This window comes from Brachycentrus maculatus, unplaced genomic scaffold (assembly GCF_059751285.1).
Source record: "Brachycentrus maculatus isolate JH-2025_06_01 unplaced genomic scaffold, ASM5975128v1 h1tg000368l, whole genome shotgun sequence".
NCBI lineage: Eukaryota > Metazoa > Arthropoda > Insecta > Trichoptera > Brachycentridae > Brachycentrus > Brachycentrus maculatus.
In genome coordinates this window covers 233,038-251,241 of record NW_028281117.1, presented here as the reverse complement: position 1 = coordinate 251,241, position 18,204 = coordinate 233,038, and the positions used below count along the sequence as shown (strand labels likewise).

At 38.7% G+C, this 18,204-nt stretch overlaps 2 protein-coding genes across 11 annotated transcripts in view; both read right to left on the bottom strand.

Annotated features, from left to right (window-relative positions):
• Positions 1-930: 930 nt before the first annotated feature.
• LOC148303437 (surfeit locus protein 6 homolog) lies at positions 931-4,350 on the bottom strand. Its single transcript, XM_088269916.1, has 4 exons — positions 4,165-4,350; positions 3,154-3,537; positions 1,889-2,097; positions 931-1,185 (listed from the first exon to the last, which is right to left on the bottom strand). The coding sequence occupies exons 1-4, from the start codon at positions 4,280-4,282 to the stop codon at positions 1,015-1,017; spliced, it is 882 nt and encodes a 293-aa protein (XP_088126042.1). The 5' UTR covers positions 4,283-4,350; the 3' UTR covers positions 931-1,014.
• A 5,900-nt stretch (positions 4,351-10,250) lies between these two features.
• LOC148303436 (homeotic protein female sterile-like) overlaps positions 10,251-18,204 on the bottom strand; it is a 36,902-nt gene continuing 28,948 nt past the window's right edge. For all 10 annotated transcript variants that reach the window (XM_088269904.1, XM_088269906.1, XM_088269905.1 and 7 more), the window contains 5 exons: positions 13,349-13,407; positions 11,816-13,273; positions 11,182-11,333; positions 10,545-10,782; positions 10,251-10,454 (listed from right to left, as the gene is read on the bottom strand). In XM_088269904.1, coding sequence (XP_088126030.1) covers positions 10,389-10,454; positions 10,545-10,782; positions 11,182-11,333; positions 11,816-13,273; positions 13,349-13,407 — 1,973 coding nt within the window. In that variant the 3' untranslated portion in view covers positions 10,251-10,388. The remainder of the gene's footprint in view (positions 10,455-10,544; positions 10,783-11,181; positions 11,334-11,815; positions 13,274-13,348; positions 13,408-18,204) is intronic.

Sequence of the window (18,204 nt, the reverse complement as noted above, 5' to 3'; positions counted from 1 at the left end):
GTATCTTTTAAAATATCACAAGAGACGCCATTTAGTAGAAAAACCTTACAAATGTGAAGTTTGTAATGACGGTTTTTACGACGTCAGCGGCTTAGGAGAGTGCACACCGACTAGATGTATTTCTTATGCCCTAATTGCGGGAAGCAATTTAAAAATGAAGATTACTATAATAGGCACAAACTACTTCACAGTGTTGCTCACACGTTTACTTGCGAAATCTGTAGTAAGCAGCTCTGAACTAAACATATCTTGCGGGTACACACTAAACGACATATGAATATTCGTCCTTTCCATTGTGAATTTTGTGGACGTTATTTTGTTGACAAGAGTGATCTCGCGTACCTTGTGAAGATGCACACTGACCCCAAATTTAAGTGTGATTTTTGCGGACAGAAAACACGACTTAAAAGAGCTCTGATCGGTCACTTGATGCTTCATAAAGGAGACAAAAATGTCAAATGTGACCTTTGCGACTATGATAAATTTGCAGTAAAAAGGCACATGGAAAATCACTCTGAAAAGCGAAAATACTCTTGCCCTATTTGCGTAATGAATTTAAAAGAAATTATCATATTAATAGACACATGTTGGGAATTCACAAAATATCTTATAAAGTTGGTTATTACATATACTGACAGACGAGTGGTGAAATGATTCGTCTTCATTTATTTAAATAATTGCATATTTTACAATAATCTTTTAAAATGTCAATAATATTTTAATACGATACTGGCCATTGGATCATGTGACTTTTCCTCCTGGACAATTTAAAAAAAAAAGTATTTTAATGTAGAGTCATGGCTTTTGTTTATTTTTTAAATTCTTTACAATTAAAAAAAATCACCAGGGAGGATTTTAAAAGTAAGTTATATTGAATATGGGATAAGATAATATGTACATATACGCAAATGTAAATTAAACAATTCAAACTGTATTATCATACAAATAATTTTATTTCTTAGAATAAAAACCTTACATCTGTCACTTATTTACAAATTGAATATAATGATCTATTCAAGGAATCATGCGCCCCTTTTTCACGGCCTTCTTGAGGACTTTCTTTTTCTTATCTTGGTTTCTCTTCTGTATGTTGGAGGAACGCTTCTTCTGGCGATCTTCCTTTGCCTTCTCCACTCCTTGTAATCTCTGGTCCCACTTCTTAGCGCTTTGTTTCTTCTTTTGTTCCTGTTAAACAAAACAATCCAATCTTTATTTTTATTTATAAATGCTTATTCAATATAGCTAATTTCCTTTTTTTTATTTTTAAGAAAAGAGAAGAGATTATTTTCACGTTGATATTTATTTTATATTACCCCGAGCATTTGTACATGTGAAGTGCTGGACTGCATTACCATCTTACCTTCAAATTGATGATTAAGTTAACACTGCATTCATTTGATGCAGTATCCTTTGCACCTCAGATTATTATTCATAATAATAATCTTGGATGATTTAAATAGTGCCATTTTCATAAAATACTACCTCAAGGATGCTTATACAGATTTGGATTATGATAATGATAGATAAAAAAAATACATCGTCAATCGGCTAAGTCTGAAGGAGGGAAAGTGGAGAAGCCGTATTTTTGCGCCTTCCTCTCGGTCTTCTTGGGCTGGAGCATGGCCAAGATGTTGGCCAGAACGCCTCCCTGTGCAATGATAATGCCGGAGAGCAGCTTGTTGAGCTCCCGTCATTGTGGATATTCAACTGGTTGCCGGTAAAGGTCAGAAGAAGAATAGTAGCCAAAATCAAAATTCAAATCAGAATATGAAAAATATATAAGAATAATCATTATGGATGAATTAAATAGCTCTGTTTTTGCAAAAAGACTTCAAGGTCTCGAAGGTGGGAGGTGGTGCAAGAATGAGAAGTGAATGTGTTGTGTTACCTGTTTCTTGACAGTCTTCTTGAGCAGCAGCGGGTCATCCTTGACCTTCTGCCCCTCCACCTTGGCGAGGGCGTTCTTCCAGGTGATCTTTTCCATGAGCGCCGTGGCCTTGTCCAGCTGCCCGCTCTCACGAAGCTCCTTCACCGTCTCCTTCTGCTTCTGCAGATTCTCCAGTATCCGCCGCGGATCCTTCTCGCCCTTTTTCTTAGCTTAATGTGCAAAATAAAAATGTTAAATATGCCAGATATCAGAAGCAGGGATCACACTCGGCCAATTCTATAATTGGTTAGAAAATTAATAATACATTTATTATTTATAGATTTGGCATTTAATTTGTAGAGCTCCATTTTAATTTATGTATTGAATATTAAAATTAAACACCGATTTTTAGAGTCTACTAAATGGTATTTTATTGTTAAAAATATATATAATTAGAATTTGTGTGTAAAAAAGAGAAAAACATGGCACGATCAGGTATGCCAAATACTTGAAAGTGGTCAGGTTAGGAGTCGTAACAATCGGTGGGTATGTATGAGGAGATGCATGTGTGAGGGAAGCGGCGTGATGGTTAGTTAGTTATTATATTTCTTTGTAATTCCTTCTGTCACTCTCATACAGAAGCTCTTTTTATTTTGTACACATCTTGTAAATTATAAATAAAATATGTTGACCCTGCCTATAATTAAATTCAAGTTTTTAACTTTTATAATACAAGTGGCTTTCCACTTGTATTATACACAAAAAATGCAATTTGTGGGTATTTATTTAAATACATACGGACTTAACATTAGTAGAAATTTAAAAACAAAGCTATGGCAAATTGAATATAACAAAAATATTGAGACATAATAACTAAACTAACTAACCATCACGCCGCTTCACCCAAGAGGCAGGCAGAGAGAATAGAACGCCACACCACTCTGTCTTTGCAAACATTCCTTGCCTCTTCCACGTTCATGCATCTCCTCATGCATACCCGCCGATTATTTCAACTCCTCACCTGGCCGCTTTCAAGTATCTGACAAGTGATTGTGTCAAGTTTTTCTTGGTCTTATTCTGCTTCTTTTTCCAAATACATTTGCCTCATAAATTTGTTTGACCGTTCTTTCCTCACTCGTACGTTCCACATGTCTAAACCATCTAATTTTATAGATAATGCTTATCTCAGCCTTCAAGCCGAGATTACGAGATTACAATAATTTATTATTATTGTTTGGACTCTTAACCTGGCTGTTGATGGAACGGCGGATAGTAGGAATACTTACTTTCCGTGACCCCGGACTCGGAGAAATCAAACTTGGAGAAGACCATCTTCCCCTGACTGTTGAACACGGGTTTGGTGGGCTTGACGACTATCTTGTTTGGTGCTACTTCCGCGGCCTCCCTCTTCACCCCTCCCGTCGCTTTCTTTTCAATCCTCGACTGCTTCTTCTTCTGCCTCCTTTCCTCTTTTCCGCTTTTCTTCTTCAGCCGCTTGGTCAGGCTCTTCTTCATCAGTTTATTCTTTAGAGAGAAGTCGGCAGTTCCTTTTAATTTGCTCAGACGATTACTCAACTCCTGGAAACTGCGCGCTCTCTGGATATCTTTAGCCTCTTGTTTTGAGGGCTTTTTATGTCCTACGAAAACGTCATCCTGCGCTTCTTCGAAGTCTAAAGTATTACAAAAAAGATAAGTAATTAATACAATTTATTGGAGAGAATTGTGTTATTAATTTTGAGATTGTAAAAGTAGAAATGTCTAGAAAATTAATTAAAAGTATAAAAGAACTTTTGTAACCCTATAAAATAAAATTTTCATTTTACATTGGTAGTTTATCCTATATAATCAACTTTCCAACTCCGCAAACAGTTTGCTTGAGATATTGGGGTAAATGGGTACATTTACCCAATTGAATAATTGGCAATGAAACATATTTTGGTTGAAGAAACTTGGTCAAGAATATAGTACATCTTTTAACCCTTATTGATGCGTAAGAGCACTTCATCAAATAAAACCAGTGTTATCTCAATTAATAATTCCATTAAGGTAACGTAATCACTCCAGGTGAATAAATGTTAGAATGAAAAATCACTCATACTAACCCCGATGTTGCGGACAAACGAAAAGGTAGACTTTTATTATATATGACTTAATCTCCTTTTGATATCTGACCAGCATGTGATACAAATAAAATCAACTAACCATAATTGATAATTGCTTAAAAGAACAATATCCATGAAATATAATAGTAATAATAAGTAAAAGCAAATTTTATAGGTTAGTAATTTTCGACTTGCCGTGTGATGGTATAGATGAAATTGATAACAGATTTCCTATAAATTTACTCTCCTTTTCGAGTTTCATTTTTATTTCTTGTCGATTAAACTTTTTCTTTCGTTCCATTTTGATTTGCATTTTAATTTGATGGGAATGTTTACCGCGAACACATGGATTTACGAAGAAATGTCAAAAACGGACACAACAAACGCGCTAGAGGCACGGACCACAGACTAACTAATTTATATACCAGAGACAAAATTGTACCATAAGCATTACTATTTTAGCTTGTTCACAAAATTAGTACCTACTTAAAAACTAAGACCATAAACAATAAAATGTTTTTAACCTTTGCTTATCAGGTCAAATTTTTTTGTAAAAACCAAAGGTGTCTATTTTTTTTATTATGTGTATCAAATTATAATTTACTTGCAAAATATTATATCCTGCATCGATTGTTAGTTTTATTCTTGAAGTTACACCTCTTTCTCTCAAATAATACCTGTTATTCCTTCTCCGTTTCCTTTCCCATATAAAAGTAACGTTCTTTTCTCCCTTCATTGTACATATTCCACTCCTAAATCTCAAAATCCAGAGTGCGGGGACGATCAGTCTAATAATAATCAACACAACAGCACATTAATTCGATGTAGTGCCACACGAACGCTTGTACACAGATAAGAGCCAAAAGGCACGTCACACAATGGCAAAAGGGGGGTAATCTTATTTTGACTGTAAAATTTTATTGTCAGGTATGTGAGATGCATTTGGATCTAGACATCACCCTCGAGCCTTTTGTGCAGCACTTTGAAAGAGGTTTCGAGTTAGGGACGGTTTATCATAGAAAAAATAAAATGCCAGGGATAACATTCGGTCAATTTATTAAATACAATTCAGCTAATATATCACATGATATTATTTACAATAATTAGACACCCTTTCCTCCAACACCGTCTCCTGTCCTGCATTCATAAACAGAGATACTTAAAAAATATGTATAAAAAAAATTCTTCAAATAATTTTGGAAGAACAAACTAATACAAGAAATAAAACAATATTTTTTGCACCGTGGGATATTAAAAATTATTAAGAATTACATTTAATGTGGTGGTACTTAACTAGGAAGTCGCGAGATTTTTAACAAAACCCGCCAATGATTATTAGTATGAAAAATGATAATATAAACATTAAAATAATGATTTTTATTTAAATAAATTTTTCCTATCGTTTACGTGTTCAAATAAGATAAAAATTAGCGTATATTTTAACAATCACTTGAGGTAGGTAGGTGTCTAATTAGTGACACACACACGCAGATTTTGAAGGAAATTTTACCCATCTAATTGTCAGGTGTATATATCACGCATACAGAATGGAGGGTCACCCATTTTTAGTAAGTGTAATACTTTCCATAATAAAAATTCATCAAACTTCATGTAAAATCTGCCTGTGTATGTCTGCCTATTGACATGTTGGATTTATTCATAAATGTTATAGATGTACTATATTATGAGGTGTTAACATTGAAAATAAGAAACAAATTAACTATGAAATAAAGTTTAGTTTATAGTGATAAAACCAATGTGTCATGTTTAAAGAAAAGATTTGGCCAAAATGCTGCTAATTTCCCAAGAATATTATATCTCGCATTTCGGAAAATAAATCGCCTTTCACCAACATTAGCCTTTTTCTTAACTTATTTTCAATGTTTCAATACAAACATTATATTTTTACCGACGATCGATAAAAAATATCCCATGTTTGCAAACGTGTTAAAGTGATGAAGTTATGTTTCCAATGAGTTTAAATATTGGATATACAAAGGCACCAAATTAAGAAAAAAAAGATTACTCATTGATCCGTCTTCATTTTACATATTTTTTCAGTAACCATAAATAATTCAAACAATGATAATTGGAATTTGCCATACTTCGAAATTACAAAGTCTGATCCCTCCAACGCTGTTGTCATCATATTTTGGTAATTTGATTGTTACAAATTTTATAACTCAAAATAATATTTTGCCCCCGCAATTTGGAATAAAGTTACTTATAACAAACTGTTGTTGACAAGCGAATCAACTGGCAGTGCCGGAACGCTCCATGTCAGCATTCATAATGAGTAAAGGACTAAGCGCGATGTTACTTATTTACCTTCCGCAATGTTAGCTGCTCTTAAACCTTTAGTTTCAGGTACCCACGATTAGAAATATAGCTAACACTTTTATTTTTCCACGTTTTTATTGTGATTTTGAACAGTTAGTTAGTTAGTATTTTGAACAGTATTCGATTTCTACTAAACACAACTAAGCTGTCTTACCGCATTCTATTTTTTTAAATTTCAAGGCGAGAACAAATATTTTAGGGTGGGTTTTTTTTAAACTATATTTTATTATTTATTTAAGTTTAACTCTTTAAATGCAGTTTAATTTTTGCTTAAAGAATACATTAAATTACTGTTGGAGTAATTAATTGAGAAAGCAGTTCATTCTGTAATTAATAATGTAATTATACCAGATGCCGGCCAAATCTTTTCTAAATGGGCGATATCCACAACGCCAAATCTATTATTTAAAAAGTAATAATTATATTTTTTAAACATCACCCGGGTAAGGAACCATGCAGCCTTATCTGTTTTCAGTGATGAAACTAAGCCCACAATTCATAAATACTCGCTATAATTAACAATGTTGCGAGACAAGTGACTTATTTTACTCGCATCCAAAGTAAGGCTCGGTTCAAACCGACACCAACCGACTTGGTCTTGGATTTCTGCGTGACAGCATGAAATTTTTAATTGCACTTTGTTGCCAAACAATAAAAAGGAGAATATAATACCACATTAATGGAGTTTTTTTTGGTGATAAATACTTTATATACAACTGCAGATTTATACTATTTTTAGCATCTAATTTTCTCAAATCTCTCACCGAGCATGTCGATGCAACAATGGCCTCAAAATGGAGAGGTAAAGAAACAAATATGACAGTGTCCAGTTACAACTGGGGAACATGACATTACAACGGGGGTGCTCGCCTCACATGCGAGAGACCTATGACATTACACTCGGGGTACCCGCCTCGCATGCAAGGTACAATAGGTACGCCCGTCTCACACACAAGCCCGTACAATTTGGGTACCCGTCTCGCATGTAAACAATAGCGACATAAACAAATCAGTTCTGCGATAAAGTTGTTTTTTTGGTCATATTTATTAGTAAATATAAAATTGTAAAAGTGTTACACACTGAATACAGACAGAAACTTCAAAATAATCATTTATATCCATCCTGAAGTTTTGGCCTTATAACAAGATATAAATAAAAAATATGGATAAGTTGCGGTGATTTTAATTCCCTCGAAGAGAGATATGTGCATGGAATTAAGACATATATGAGAATTGGGAAACCAATTATTCGAGACAATAAAGACACAACACTTGTATTAAAACTAAGAAATACATCCGCATATGTAGTTATCAAGTAGTGCCACCATTCTCAATAATGACCATTCTATTTATTACATTCTCATTTCCGTATAAATCGGTTAAATTTAAACAAAGTTATAGTGCTTCAATATTAATGTAATAAAGAACTTTTTGAATCGGTACTATTCTTATTTGAATCTGTAAAGAAATAAGGAAGTCATAAAGGATTAAACTGTATACATTTCCAATGAGAACAAATACTGATCATTTCAAAAGATGATCAACTACAAAACAGTGATCGTTTCCCCCTTTTCTTCATCATGAGCCTTGTGGTCTCTCATATTGAGAGTGATTGATGATAGCCTATACAATGGGAACGTGATACATTTCACTTAGTCTAAAAATACTTGACGTTGGATTGGTCAAAAATAATGTTATAAAAAAAGTTACCAGTCAAAATTCTACAAACACGGAGTGACATTTTGGTGGACATACAGCGATACTCGAGTCTGTTGTTTTGTTTGAAATGTCGCACGGTGTTAAATAATCACATGGAAATTATTTATTATTTATTGCCATACTACGTTCTATGTTAAACACAACTTCCCCCGCCAGTGTGAAATTGCGAAACTCGAGTAAGGATAAACAGGTGGTGTTTATTACACATTTACCAACAAACCGTCGGCCACTCAAATATTATTATTATTAAAAATGTAAAAACACAGTTTCTTCAAGTTTTCACTTATATTACATAAATATTAAATTTAATATAACAGACTCTAAACTGTTAGGGTGGGATCATTTCAATGTGGATTTTTCATATTTAAAAAATGTATATCGGATATAAGAAATATCAAAATGAAAATTTGGACGCAACCGCAACGGCAAATTGCTTTTTTAATTTCAACTCATAAACTTCAAGTCAATAAATAAAGAATTTAGGTCATATTTATAAATTTACATTATTTCATAACAAAAAATATATTAAAATAAAAAAGTTTTCTTCCCGAGGCTATCGGAGCAAAAGTGGTAACCTAATTTTTTGCCGAAACATCCAGTCAACTAATGTTTGTTACGGGCGTTTCCATTAGATTTACCCAAACGGTACTAACACAGACACGAGTATAAAACTTATGACCGGTTGTGTCAAAATACCGCCTAAATTATATATAAGGTTTGTTATCTCTTATTTGTACAACTCTTATAATTCATGATTTATAACATCATATTATAACTGAGTCAGATAGTTGTTTCAATAAAAACATTTATAGCAATTATTGAATGTAAAAAGAAAAAAAGGCAAAAATGTCCGTTCTCCAATTTTTGCATTAGACCACTGACGCGCCGATAACTTCGTGTAAGTATGGTTACAATAAATAACTAATAAATAAAAAAAACGCGTAGGTTAGTTTCTGTTACGTATATTTTATACGTACCCATTTGGTCCACTAAACAAACGGATTGTTTACTGGTCTATTGCAAGAATAAGATTTCAGTCTAAAAACCGATAATGAGAAAGCACTCCACCGACTGCGAACAAGCGAAAACTGTTTATTTTCAAAATACATTTATTTTTCAATATCTCATTGCTGACTTCAAATAATCGAGTTTTGCGAAAATACACAATATCCTGCCCCAAATCAAATATGACAACTATAATAAAGAAGGGTTGCATCAAAGTATTAGCAATTCTCTTTACATCCATTCTTATTGTACAATAGATGTCATGTTTGAAAGACGGGTATTTCAGATTTGAAACAAGATTTATTTGAAGATTGTCTCGCAATACGTTGAGTGGTAAAGTGGATGGAACCACGTGACATATATTTAATGGGGTTCTAGCACCGTACGATAGAATAAAGAAAGATTGTTGTTTTTGTGTGTTCAATATTTGAAGTGTTGTCATTGTCGGAAATAGCGATATCATTTAATTAGAAGGTGAATACCGCTCGACTGGAATGAGTAATACCATAAACATATTTGTGTTTTCTTTGTCTTTATTTGAACTCTTATCCATACCTGATGGTGCATAGGCCAAAGCAACATATGGATGCGGCGTTATCTCGATTTTTAATCACACGAAAGCGAGATTATCTGTCCCGCTCTTCAGGCACCGCTTCCCGCTGTCCAGGGTGATGTTTAATAAATATATGGACGTTATTAAATAACATTTATTTTAACTCCCATCAAACCCGGGACCTCTAACACGGCAGCAAAACACGCTAGCCACTACACCCCGAAGGCAACTTTAAAAAATACATTTTACAAGACTATTTTAAAGGTAGAAAAGTTTTGATTTTTAACTATACTGTGACATAAAGACTTCCGACAGCTGCTTTGCCATCATATTTCATATAATTTTCCACGAATGTCACTCACTTAAATAATGAATCCAGAACAGAAATTGACAATGGTATCCACCTTTGCGTAGGCACGGAGGACTCGGTCAGTGTAACCGGTCCCCGCTACGCGACTCGGTGCGCGAGTCACTCCATTTTGCCACTCATTGTAAATACACACTCGCACCCTATTCTCGCAACGGTGTCCCCGTAGCGTCCGGTAATGTCCGCGCTCCTCGTAATGTACAAAATACACAGGTTATACTAACGACTACATCGACGGTCGCGTCGGCTCGCTCCGGCGCCGCGGTAAGTTCATTTTGTACACAAAAATCTCAATCTTATAAATTAAATAAAACTTAGTATTTAATATTTTCACAGTAGAGAAATAAGTTTTGATTTTTACATCGGACGCACGGCGTCGGCGTCCACTATCGGTAGTAGTAAATATATTATTCGGTTTAACTACAAGACTCGCGCTTATAAGGACTCCTCGAAGGCCGCCATCAAGTCGCTCTGCATGTTCATGTCTATCTTCCCGGCCATCTGGAAACAGAAACGGCGAAACCTTCAGTGGTGAACGATCGCTCGAGCCGGGCAGTAGTCACGGTGCGCGGTGTCCCGGCGGGTACTTACCGCTTCCCTCCGGCGGCGCTCCTGCTCCCGCTGGCGCAGGCGCTCGCGCTCGGCGGCCGCCTTGTCGGCGGGGCTGCGCGGCTGCGGGGCGGCGGGGGGTGGCGGCGCGGGCGCGGCGGGCGGCACCGCGGGCGCGGGCGGGGCCACGGGCGCGCGCGCCGCTGCGGGAGGCGAGGGCGCCGGCAGGGACACGCGCGCTGCCGCAGCCGCCTCGTACAGCGGGGGCGCCTCCGCCTTCCTGCACATCCCATCACGCAAATGAATAAATGTTAGGGAAGAATGCGAGTCACCCGACCTTGTAGTCGCTTCTCGATTGCCAAAGTGTAACTACATGCGGGTTATTTTTCAATTTGGTTTTTACTTATTACTTTTCTCAAATCTATTAATATTGATTTCACTAAAAATGGCATTGTTAAACTGTGTACACATTTGTATCCCTTGCCCGATGCATTTCTTAGTGTGATATTCTTAGGTTCTTCACCTTCTTGTCAACATATGCTGTCAACACTTGTCAATAAAATGAGTCTTGCTATTCCGCACTACGACACAACTAAAGGGTAGCGAGCAATACCCTGCCTGACACGACCCCATACCTTGGTCCACTATTCTAGATGTAATCTTGACTGATCTCGCTCACCTGGCTCCTGGCTTGTCGGGCTCCTCCTCGGAGGGGTCCCTCTTGCGCTCGCTCTCCTGGCGCTGGCGCTCCTTCTCGGCTTGCTCCTTCTTGCGCAGCTCCTGGAAGGCGCGCTGCCGGTCCATCTTCTCCCGCGCCTGTTTCTTGAATGCCTGTCACACGCACACATTGTTATCCGGACTGTCTCGCCGTCCTGCCATCCTGGCATGCCCGAGCCTTCCCTTATTCTAGTTTCACCTTGGAGCCATTTTACTATTACTTGCGGAGGCAGCATTTGGTAAAAAATAAAGTGTATTGAGAGAATTCTGTAAAAAAACATCCGTTCCGCAGATGATTCATTGCGATATCGCGTCTAGTGATTACCATATCACGAAAATCGAGCTGGATTGCGATTCCGTGTGTATATCCACCTCGGTTGGTCAAGGCACGATGCAAAAGGTGCCTACCTACCTACCTGTAAAATCTTGAATTTTGGATACTCAAAAGTACACTTGAGTTATATAAAATATGAAAAATGGTGTTCATCATTGGAAAAGTTGGGCACACTGATGAAGGATTTAAGGATATCCCAGTCTCGGATTGAGCGCAATTGTTATAAAAAAGGATTATTTTTAATCTAAAATGTGACACTTACCAAAAAGCTATCTTCCATAGCCGGCTTGGGCTTGGCCTGCTGCTGCGTCTGCACTCCGGAGCCCTGGGGACTGTTGGCCTGCGCCAGCAGCGACCACGAGGTGGCGTTCTTCACATTCTGCTCCTGCTTTGGTTTCTGCTTGGGGGCTAGGCTTTGGTAGAAGGTCTTGTCCTCGCCCCTCGGCGGTAGCGCACTCATCTTCTTCTCCGTCTCGTACTTCTTCCAGTCTATCCCGATCAGGTCCTCAATCGGCTTGGGGGTCAGCAGTGGCTTTTCCTCCTTCACATGCTGTATCATGTTCATCATCGCTTCCGGGTTTCGTGTCGGGGACGGCTGCTGCTGTTGTTGTTGTTGCTGATGTTGCTGCTGTTGCTGCTGTTGCTGTTGTTGTTGATGTTGTTGTTGTTGATGTTGTTGTTGTTGTTGTTGTTGTTGTAGTTGTTGTTGTTGCTGTTGTTGCTGCTGTTGCTGCTGTTGCTGCTGTTGCTGCTGTTGCTGCTGCTGCTGCTGCGGGTGCATGGGCAAGGAAGGAAACACCGAGGCGATGGGGTCGTACCCCGTCATCAGGCTGGACAGCCTCATATCCTTTATCGCGGGCATCATCGGATCGTCGTAAAACTGTCCCTGCTTCATGAAGCCGTTCTGCGACGGCATGAAGTCTTCGGATTTGACGCCACTCATGAGCGCCGACATGTCCGGCGGCATCCTCTGGTGCTGGGCGTGCGGCATGTCCAGGAACTGCGGCTTCTCGTCCAGCACCCCGCCCATGTACAGGCCGGGGATGCCGAGCCCGTAGTTGGGCGTCGGGTCCGGGCGCTGCTGCTCCAGGCTGGCCAGGGAGTGCTCCAGGGAGCCGTACAGGTCGTGGGCCTGCTGCTGGTGCGGCTGCGGCAGCGGCTGCATCTCCGCCTGCTTTTTGATACCGTTCTGCTGCCCCACCGGATTCTGGTTGTGCGCCTGTCTCAGGTTATTGTTTTGGTTGGAGTTCGGCAGGAGGATGTTGGGGACTGTCGTCGGGACGGGCGTCGGTTGGATGTACGGGGACGCGACTACCGGAGGAGGAGTGGGCGGCTGCGGAGCGGGGGCTAACTGAATCGGCGACGGGTTCTTCACAGGGACCGGCTTGGGGTCCGCCGTCTGAAACGGCTGCAAGTACTGCGACAGCGTGACGGGCGTCGTCTTCTGCGTCAGCTGGTGGAGGGTGGCCATGTCGGGGGCGGGCGCGGGGTGGGGCGGCGGGAGCGGCGCGGGCGGCACGGCCAGCAGGCTGGCGGTGGGCACGGGCGTGATGATGGGCGTGGGCGCTGGCGCGGGCTGCGGGGTGGGCGCCTTGGGCGGCGGCGCGGGCGGGGAGGGCTTGCGCGCGGGCGGCGGGGGAGGCGGCGTGGAGCGAGGGGGGGGCACCACCGCCGCAGGGGCGGGGGGCTTCTCCGGCGGCTGGACCGGAGCGGGCTGTTTCTGAAAACGCAATCACATGGAACTCCGCACGCCGGAAATGCATAAGCACTAGAAATGTAATGGATGGACACTTACGGCAGCTGCGGGCGGGGTCATGTTCTTCTTCACCTTCTTCTTTGTTGGTTTTCCAGAGCCTAGGAAATAAACAAGCAAAATACTAAACTGTTTCCATTTGTATCTAATTCAAAAAAAATTTTTTTTTAATATTTATATTATAATTATAATATCTTACTTTTTCCCGTGTTTTTTTTAATTTCTAAGGGTCCTGGATACTCTATATCTGGATATTTTCTAGTATTTTTTTTTTTAAACATATTTTAATTCATTTACTTGATTTCAATCAAAGTATCCTTTATTTTTTAAAGATTTTTATTCTACTTTCACATTAAAAAAAGATAAAATTTAGGAAAATGCAGTCTTGTGAATTCTTATAATACTGAATTTAGAAGTGAATTTCTTTACAGTTAATATTATTTATAAAAACTAATCTACAATGTTATGGTTTTTTCGTTTTCGTAACAGCAGTTTCGCTGAGCAATGACATTGTCAGACTGCGTCAAATTAAAAAAAAAAACCACAACACGACTTCAAATGCCTCTCCCTTAAAAACCATGAAATTTGAGTTGTGTCACTCTCCACTCTATTTGTTATATTTGCAGATATTTTCTCCTGGATTGTAACAATTGAATGAGAAAAAAAAATACTAAGCAATATGACTTGAACTGTACTATACAAATGAACGGTGTCAGATTGTGGTCCCATGGTTTAGTGTCGCGGACTCTTGAGTCACAGTTTCTGGATTCGAACCCATTCTGCCACAGTTTGATATCTATTTCTAATAATGAGCCGATTAGGCTCACAGAAATAGTGTGAAATTGTAAAAAATAAAAAAATAAAAATTTTCCTTAAAAAAATTTAAAATATATCGAAATATTTTTAAGGGTCTGATGATGAATATAATAATGATGATAACTGATCTAAGATGAATGTTTATGTTACTTCTGTAGCACAACAGAAGCTAGACGCATTATGGAATTCTAACTCAAAACAAGCATTTAAATATCTCAACTCTCCAGTTGGCTCACAACGCAAGGACCACTACGTGCATAGTACCTTTGCCATACTGAACCATTTGTCCTAATGTATTCACGGTAGCAGCTTGTCAATCCAAACAACCAAACTCCAATATGTCCTGCCCATCTCGGTATTCAATGTGCTGTCGCCGCCGAGGTAACATCTAATCTTTTAAATGGAGATAACAAATGGTCCTTATTTATTTTTTATACTTTTTAGTAATCAACAGAAAAGAAGCGATTTGACCAAACTATAGGTGTTCCTTATAGAAGTATGTAATAACACTCCAATTTCTATTTGTCATAGTGATCTTTCTTTTTTACTTGCCATAGCAGTTCTAGAGATTGAAACTATTCTATGTTATTTGTCGCCAGACTTTGTCAGATAATAATGAAAGCGAGTGTTGCATTTTATGATTATTATGAAATATCAGTCGAGTAGACATCAGCCTCCGTAGCGTAGCGGTTAGTCCTTCGGCTACTATGCCAGAGGTCCCCGATTGATTCCCGGGGAATACTAACTCGGACTGATACGCGAAGCGCCATTGCAATAATTTATGCGTCGAATGGATTGAGAAATAACATTTGTTATTTTGTAGCCAACCCTTCTAGTTTTTGCCATCTCTCACCTTCATTTTCAATGCAGAAAACATTTTTGTGTTGAATTTTTTTGTTTTGTCAATAATTATATTGAAATGGCTCAAATCACTTCTGTATCATATTCGGGCCCTTGTTGAGTTCAGAACTGAAGATGCGAGTGGACGTGATTTGTCAGTCGTCAATCCGGCAGAATGTGAAAATATCAAAATTACTTACCCATCCGCAGTACCTCGGGTTAGCCGAAACACCATTCACCGGTTCCTCGGACTAAATTACTTGGGAAATAGCTCAAGCTGTGTCAATAGGAAAGTGATCCGTAAGAATTGGGATATGCGAAATCTAAGATTGTTCTCTCCCCGTTAACTTTGCTCAGTCGTAGTGATACGTAATAAAAATAGGAAATATAATTATATTAGCCACAAATTTTCAATGACTCGTATTTATATAGTTGGGGGTCAGTTTTCCAACGATTATCGGTTAAGAATTAAATGATAATGAAAGTATATAGCTGCTTAACGGTAAGAGGTCACGTACTTAAGTCATTTGATGCGAGTTAATTCCTCGAATATTAGTGATGACCACGAGCATATTTTCAAATAACTGAAAATGTATGCCAAGAATTAAGAGTAACAACTGACACTCAACAATTAAAAATACGGCGGTCAAAGGGTAAGCTTTCTTATAAAACTCATTAATTATATTTCAAAGTAATAATCAAATAATGAATAAATATAATTTTCAATCAGCATTTTGTAATGAATTCAACAATATTCCAATCATTAAATAGAAAGCTTACCCTATTAATTTAATGAGAATTTTGAATGATTTTCAGTTGAAATTTAATAAAAAAAAGGGTATTTTTTTATAACAAACGATATATGTAGTATATTTGACCGACACCAATATGTTCTAATAAATTGGCTATCATTGTCTTAGTGAACTTTCAAACACATACTCTATTGAGAGCCAATTTGCATACGGCGTAGCGCACAAACGGTTGAAGTGCAAGATTGTGCATTTTAAGATATGTAAATATTGACAAAATAAGTTTTAGACTTACAATACAAAGAATTTTAAAAAAAGAACACTAGTTAAAAATTATTCGCATTTAGAACAAATGGATACAATAATACTATTATTAGGGTAAATATGCATGTGTAATTAAACAAATATTTGCCAGAGGACACTATCAAAAGAAATGTAATTTAATTATTTTACAAAAAAAAATCTACACCACCCCGTACGGGCATATTCAAGCAATAATGCATTTATACCGTTTGTACGCCGCACCATCGATATTGCCTACCATCGCCAGCTGCGGTATATTCATCTTTCCCAAAAATGTGCGATTAAAAGTTCAAATGAGAACAGATGAAAGGGATTACAAAAAAAAAAGTTTTTTCTTTCAACTTTTGCTTTTGATATGAAGATAAGTAAATCCTTTGAGGATTCATGGAAACATGGCCCGGCTGGCGATGGTAGTAGAATGGGGTGAGTGTTGCGGTACGCACATGCCATTGGTGGAATAAAACACATGTATTCGGAATATGTAACTACACTTACATACTTTTTTTTTAATATTTAATAAATCATTATTTACATTTAAAATCATTCTTTTTATTTCACAAAGAAATAAGGAGAAATTAAAATATCAGGCTTGTCAATTGATTTCAATGTCATTTGTCACAAATGCTTTTCCAAATACTTCTCCACCGCCTTGCCATCCCGTTTTCTGTCGAGCGACGCGTACAAACAGACCACCGCACGCACTCTTCCCTTCCATAGCGCCGCATACATTACCGGAGAGACATTGTCGCCGACGCAGACTGCCCGCAATCTGGACGCCCTACTCGCGGTGCGTGCCCGCCACGCAGGTAGCTACGGTGGCTCCGAGTGCCTTTTGCCGAGTGGATTAATTGTAAATGCCACAAAGAGAGAGTTAGGAAGCTAGTCCGGATGCGGCGACAATGTCCCTGTACACAGGAGACATCCTTTCAATGGGGAAGTGCGCGGCGCCCGACGGACACGGGGTGAAACGCGCTGGGAGACGTTTAACCTAATATGGCCAATTTATTTTCAAATGTTTAACAGTTTTGCTCTTACAGATAATTGTATTCTGCGTACATTACAACAACAAAATGATTTAAAATCTACAAAGGAAATCATGTTCAGTTTTCTCCTAACAAAACATCGGATACAAATAACACTTATATCGATTCATGTCCAACACTAGATAGAATTATTTCCTAAAATATTGACTGCGTACAAAACTTTTGGCAGTGACAAAAGGGGCTCTCATTGAAGGAATTTCAAGAGGAAACTGGCGGTAGTGAAATAATCGCAGCGAGACGGGCCGGTTGGACAGAACAAAGTTTCCTTCAATTGAAATAAATAAATAAATAAATGATCATGAGGAGTTTAGACGAGCTGTGCCAAAAGTTTGATACGGCCAGCGGGGGGGGCTGTGTGCAAACAATGTGTGAAGGAGGAGGGCCAGCTCGACGGGAGGCGAGGGTGCGGCGGCGACCGGAGCGGGGAACGGGCAGAAAGTGCGAGCTACAAAACCTTTTCTGCCTTGGCCGAACTATACATGTCTCGGGGCGACCCCTCACACACTTGTTTGCATCGCACGGCCTGACCTCTGGCGGAACCTGACTAGACGTCGCGGGGGCACGGAGCGCGTCCGGCCGCACACCTGGGTGAGCGCAAGTCAACGAGGGAGAGAACATGGTATAGTCATAATGAACGCAAGGTGAAAAGGTTTCTTAGCTTTACCGTCCGGCACCGAGCTGGCTTCCACATTTACACATTCTGCACGGTCTCCGACTGCCACCGTCTCCACTCGCTGCCCTCTCGGTGTGTCTGTGTGTGTGTGCATGTATCTGTCTGCAAGTCTGGTCCTCTTGTATAAAACTTGTGAAATGTACATGTGTATATAAGCTAGCCTACTCTTAACGTTCGGTACAACCACGCATTTACAAAAGTCCAATTGTATAAACAATAATAATATAATAATAATAATAAAAACATTCACCGAAGCACTCGTGTCCACTTGGCTTAGATTAAAGATATTATAAAAAGGCCATATTTTCAATGCACACACGCTTTTATATACCTAGATCGCTTGTTAAGAAGAAATTGCCTACGTTTTTTTTAGTCTACATTTTGTATCTAACTTAACAATATTATAAATATTGGTTTTTGTTATCTCTGTTTATATTTAAAATCTATTTATCCGATATCCGAGCGGCACCATTA

Bases quoted from the DNA above. Each gene is read 5' to 3' on its own strand.
- LOC148303437 (XM_088269916.1), bottom strand. From the start codon at position 4,282: ATGCAAATCAAAATGGAACGAAAGAAAAAGTTTAATCGACAAGAAATA. The intron at 3,538-4,164 runs GCAAGTCGAAAA...GTAATACTTTAG, and splicing joins TTCATCTATACCATCACACG to ACTTCGAAGAAGCGCAGGAT. The intron at 1,186-1,888 runs GTAACACAACAC...TTTGTTTAACAG, and splicing joins AGAAGACTGTCAAGAAACAG to GAACAAAAGAAGAAACAAAG.